Source organism: Geotrypetes seraphini, chromosome 1 (genome assembly GCF_902459505.1).
Source record: "Geotrypetes seraphini chromosome 1, aGeoSer1.1, whole genome shotgun sequence".
NCBI lineage: Eukaryota > Metazoa > Chordata > Amphibia > Gymnophiona > Dermophiidae > Geotrypetes > Geotrypetes seraphini.
The window spans coordinates 463,220,759-463,226,763 of NC_047084.1; the positions used below are offsets into that span (position 1 = coordinate 463,220,759).

The window sequence follows — 6,005 nt, forward strand, 5'->3', positions numbered from 1 at the left end:
GTCCGATCTCAACTACTACTGTTAATTATTTCTATATATGCAGTGCTGTACAGTCGCAATGTCCCTGCTACAATCTAAACAGACAAGACAGGCAAACAGGATGTCATGGATACAGTTAAGGGTAACAGTTAATCTGCTGGCTGGGTTCGTGGGCAGTGGGGAGTTGGGTTATGGATTGAAACAGAGCTGAGAGCGTGTTCCCTCCCAGAAGTTATGCAACACAGGCCAGTTTGATCTCTGATGCTTTCCTCATGTACTGGAGCTCTGTTTTGGCATGTGCTTCCCTTGCTGCCCTAATGGTTCAGCTAAGCATTTCCCCATCATCCCCTCACCAGGTGGGTCGCACCTTCTCCAAAGTACAGCAGGTTCTGAGTTGGTCATATGGTGAAGATGTGAAACCATTCAAGCCTCCACTCAGCGATGCAGAGTTCCACACCTACCTGAACCATGAGGGCCAGCTGACCCGACCTGAGGAGCTACGCCTGCGCATTTACCATGGGGGTGTGGAGCCCTCCCTGCGTAAGGTAATTTCACCCCAAGGGAAGGAGGGGACATAATGAAATCCATATCTGTGTCTGTTTTTATAGATGCAGTGATTTCTTCAAGGAGGGGGGAGAAAGGGCAGTTGTGAAAACTTTCAGGAACTCAGCACATCTTTTCTACATCATTAGTAAGGACTTAGAAGGGTGCTAGAGCTAATCATTTTTAAAGAGCTGCTACAGACTTGTAAAGGGTTAGTGCTGTCTTCAGCTGCTCAGTATTTTTATGGATCTAGCAGATAGGGAAATTTGTGGCCTGATGCAGCTGTAGACACAGATTCCTGGTAGTAAATAGATCAAGTCTGGGGGACGCTGCAGGCAACAGTCCTGTGATTTTTCCTTCTCCCTTTGAGAACAGACACCAGAGGGTCCTGTATCAGGTGGTAACTGGTGATTCTTCACCATTGGTAGATCTGGCATAACAAGCTACTGATAGCACGACCTCTTCTCAACTGTCTCTCGCTCTCCTATAGTTCTGTGTTGAATTTGTTCTTAAGTCAGGAGGTCTAAAGTGATCACATTCCCCCTCATATCATCCATTATGTTTGGGAGGTGGGAAGGAGAAGTGACACACTGCAAGGCGGGGAAAGGCATGGGTGGGGTTTGGTTACTTATCCTTGCTGCATTTAAACAACTGCAGTCACACCAGATCTATGCAGATGTGTACGTGGAGGTAACTCAATGGCAGTTACCCGTTTGCTTGCCTGCTCCCAAGCCAGACCCAATGAATCGGCTATCTGTTGGGTGGGTCAGATCTGTGGAGATTTAGCACTCTGCCTAAAGTGAAGCTGGAGGGGTTCCCCAAATTGAACTGTGGCTTGAAAGAAACCTTAAATGTCAGACAACTCTGTTTGAAGAATGGGTGATTGAGAGACTGATAACAGTTATAGGAAACATTTAGTTGGAAGTTATTGCTGCTCAAGAAAGTGGCAGTCATGTAATTTTTCACTCAAGGATATAATAGTGCTATATTTGTCTTGAGTTACTTATTCAGTAAGTTCATCTTTCTCTCCTTGGGATTTAGATTAGAAGAGAGTGACATGGTGACAAAATTCAGATAACCGTGGGAAACCATCCTATGTAGTTCTTTAGTGTCTGTCTCACTGTCCTTCTACACCAGCATTTTCAAGGCTTGAGGGTCAGTGGTTTTGCCCATTCATACTCTGATTCTTCCCTCTCTCCTTAAAGAATGACGTGGGGGATGGTTTTCTGTGGTTATTCGAGGGGGTGGGAACGGTGATGAATTTTGTACCTGTGTCTTTCTCTAGCTTCTCATGTTTGTAAGCATAAATGATGCTATATTATGCTCCTAGAGTTCACAGACCAGTATCCTGCACTGTTTTTCAGTTATGTTTAACTCTCCAGCCCTCTGTGACCTGATTTTCTTGCTTCCTTCCCTGTGCACAGGTGGTTTGGCGCTACCTGCTAAATGTATATCCAGATGGGTTGAGTGGCCTGGAGCGGATGGACTATATGAAACGCAAGGCTCGAGAGTATGAACAACTGAAGGCAGAATGGCAACAGCGGGTTACACCTGAAGACCTGGACTTCATTCGAGGCAATGTACTGAAGGATGCATTACGCACAGACCGGGCCCACCCCTACTATGCTGGCTCTGAGGATAGCCCCCACTTGGTGGCCCTGCATGACCTGCTGACCACCTATGCCGTGGCCCATCCTCGCATTTCCTACTGCCAGGGCATGAGTGATATTGCCTCCCCCATCCTGGCTGTTATGGACAACGAGGCGCATGCTTACATCTGCTTTTGTGGTATCATGAAACGGCTGGAGGGCAACTTCCGGGCCGATGGTGAAGCCATGTCTGTCAAGTTCTCCCACCTAAAGCTGTTGTTGCGATACTCTGATCCAGACTTCTACGCCTATCTGCTCTCCAAAGGTGCTGATGATCTCTTCTTCTGTTACCGCTGGCTGCTGCTGGAGCTGAAGCGGGAGTTCGCCTTTGAAGATGCATTAAGGATGCTGGAGGTAACTTGGAGCTCTCTGCCTCCTGACCCACCTGAGAAGGAAGTGGAGCTGGTAGGCCCACCGGCTGAAACCAAGGAGGGCGATCGACCAGTCCGTCAGCGCCACATGCTGCGACCAGCTTGTGAGGGGGCCTTGCCTGAGGAGGCAGCAATGACGGGGAACACTGAGCGGCCAGGCAGGATGTTCCCTTTGTTGAAGCAGGCTAGTTTTGGGGAGTTCAAGTACTATAGTGCTAAGAATGAGGATAGCTCAGAGGAGGAGCCAGGATTTGGTGGCAATGGAACACCTGTCCTGGCCCGTTCCCGGCAACCCACTGAGGAGGAGGACTGTGGCGAACATGACCCCTTGATTAAATCGCAGTGTCATACTCCTACTGTGACCAAATCTTTTTCTGCCCCTTCCCTTAATCCCTCATCCAGGCTGGAGTTGTCCTCTCTATCTGCTGAGGAGAAAGAAGAATCTATAGAAAGCCCAGTCTGTATCCCTTCCTCGCCATCTGCCCCACCTCCCACTGTTTCGCCCCCTCTATCCATGGTCAGCTTACCCCCACCCCAAGAGTTTGGCCGCGGCAACCCTTTCATGCTTTTCCTGTGCCTGGCCATTCTGCTTGAGCACCGTGAGCACATCATGAAACATGGCATGGACTACAACGAACTGGCAATGCACTTTGACCGCCTGGTGCGGAAGCACAACCTGAACCGGGTCTTGCACCGAGCCAAGGCACTCTTTGCAGACTATTTGCAGTCTGAAGTCTGGGACTCTGAAGAGGGTGATGAGGCTGCCGCTGCTACCACTGCCACTGTAGACTCACCTGCTGCACTATGACCTTTCCCAAATTCTTCCCAGACCTTCCCTTCCCCCAAATCACCTGCTCCCACATTTGACTCAATGAAAACTTCTAGCTTGTACACATTTTTAAAAGATGAGAGGAAACCTGAAGATGTTGACTTGTGTCCTGGTGAAGTTGTTTGGTTTTAAACGCATTTATTATTATTTTTTATTTAATGAAGTGCAAGAAACTTTGTTTCCCTACCATGCAGAAGAAGAAAGAAACTCTTCACAATTACAGAAGGTCATGTCATTTCACAAAATACGTGCCTTTATTGCCATTGCTTTGTTTGATCATAGCATTTTCTTTTTAAACTGAGGTTTCCTGCTGCAGGTCACAGGACCACAGAAAATGTTCCTGTAGGATATGTTACCAGTGTAACCTGCCTGTAGCTCGTCTTTCAAAGGGTAAAGGAACTGGACTGTGTTTCTGGATTATGAAGCAACCTGAGAACATGCGTGTGGTCTTGGTCTGGTCTATCTTTTTTTTTTTTTTTTGGGGGGGGGGGCATTGTTTAATTTAACCCTTTCAGGACCATAAGGATCGTAGGCCAATTTTTGTGGTTTTGACGACATTTTTATGGTAAAAAGGGCTTGCAGATGCCAAAAAATTGATTTTTTTTGTGAAATATCATTATTTTTTTTTTAAAAAAATCACACTTCTGGCTTATGGACAGTGTGGCAAGTGAATCTTCTCGTCAATCTGGCAACGACGCTAATGAATGAATGTCGGAACCAGTTTGTTTACATAAAGGCAGTATCATATGGAATCCGTACATATCAAATTTAGAACTGTAGACTATCCCAATCAAAATTTATAGGATTTTAAAGTTATGGGACAAATATGTCCCTTGGTCCTGAAAGGGTTAAGGGATGCTCAGACCCTAGCTCCATGCTTCTTCTATATCCTGTCATAGTAGTAGGCAGAGAGACTTCTTGGCCACTCAGGCTCAATAGTTGCTGCCTGTCTCTTGTCATAGGCCCTATTCAACCTCAGCCATTCTAGTTACTGTCCTATGCAGGCACCCCCACAGCCCTCAGTATTAAAAGTATTTCCTCAGTTTTATGTTTCTCATTCTCCTTTCCTTTATCAGTTAATGAAAGGGGGAACTAAGTTGCCCTATGACGCCCTCCTTCACAAGACCAGTGGCCCACGGAACCACAGAGATTTCACTTGCAAATCCAATCACTGGGAGGCTCAGCAGACGCTCCAGCTGTCCAGAGTTCCTGCTGTGTTTTGGTTAACAAATGTTGCTTTTAGCTGGAAATGTCTATTTTTTTCACAGGGGAAGCATCTTGTGGCCCTTTTTTTTTTATTATTCTGTAACGGTCGGGTTTCCTTGAGTAGGTTTCTGGAATTAGTTGGAAACTGGGGACTTTTGCCAGCTTGATATGCTGTGGAAGGAGATACAGTAGACTCTCAGTTAACCGGCCCCCAGACAAACTACTGGACAATGTGGTAGGCAAAGCATGGGTGTACTCGGGTGTAACCTCAAAAAGTAGTGCTCAGGAAACCTTACACACTCCAATGGGAATTCAGATTCCACTGTACTCAGAACAAGTCAGTGGTGTTGGAATTCTTCACCATTCCCTTTACATGGAGAGTGAAAAATATTTTTTATGGAGATACATTTTTGTTCTTTTTTTCTCTTTTTACATCCTTGTATATTCTACATCCCAATAACTTATTATAGCTTATAATAGCTTAAAAAGCATATATATCGAAAAGGAATTAAAAGTGTATCACTTAGCTTAAGATCCTTATCGGTTCCCCTTCCCGACGCGTTTCGGATCTTTTTCAAGGTCGGGGGAACAAAAGATAAGGTTAGTCCTTAACCATACATTTTCTGCCACTGGCTTATCCAACAAGATCTTGTTGGATAAGCCAGTGGCAGAAAATGTATGGTTAAGGACTAACCTTATCTTTTGTTCCCCCGACCTTGAAAAAGATCCGAAACGCGTCGGGAAGGGGAACCGATAAGGATCTTAAGCTAAGTGATACACTTTTAATTCCTTTTCGATATATATGCTTTTTAAGCTATTATAAGCTATAATAAGTTATTGGGATGTAGAATATACAAGGATGTAAAAAGAGAAAAAAAGAACAAAAATGTATCTCCATAAAAAATATTTTTCACTCTCCATGTAAAGGGAATGGTGAAGAATTCCAACACCACTGACTTGTTCTGAGTACAGTGGAATCTGAATTCCCATTGGAGTGTGTAAGGTTTCCTGAGCACTACTTTTTGAGGTTACTATTTTCTCATATTTTGTTGTGAGTCATAAAAGTTTGGCAGATGTACTCAGGTGTGGCATGCTATGTTTACACTTTAATTTCCACCAGAAATTGATTTTATTTTCATTTTTATTTAAATTATTACAGTATTTCTTAGATTTTTTTTTTCTGGTTGCTTGAGAGCACTTCCAGCTCAGTTAGCATCATAGCCATTCATTTGCAACTACCTTGGTATTTTACTATGTTATATCGTTTTCTACCCCTCCTCCTCCTGCCAGCATCCCTAGTCCACTCATTGTAGCAAGCGTTTCCTTCCAGAATTCTACAAGTGTGGGTTATAAATCTGGCCATTAGGTGGCACTGTTGCTCGGTGAAATCTTCTTGTCAGAGATTATCCTCAGCCAACCCAGATGACT

General features: G+C 44.7%; 1 protein-coding gene across 1 annotated transcript in view; it reads left to right on the forward strand.

The window, feature by feature from the left end:
- TBC1D25 (TBC1 domain family member 25) overlaps window positions 1-3,811 on the forward strand; it is a 46,104-nt gene extending 42,293 nt beyond the window's left edge. The window contains exons 5-6 of the mRNA XM_033951912.1: window positions 336-524; window positions 1,947-3,811. Of these exons, the coding sequence (XP_033807803.1) occupies window positions 336-524; window positions 1,947-3,350 (1,593 nt within the window). The 3' untranslated portion in view covers window positions 3,351-3,811. The remainder of the gene's footprint in view (window positions 1-335; window positions 525-1,946) is intronic.
- Window positions 3,812-6,005: the final 2,194 nt, after the last annotated feature.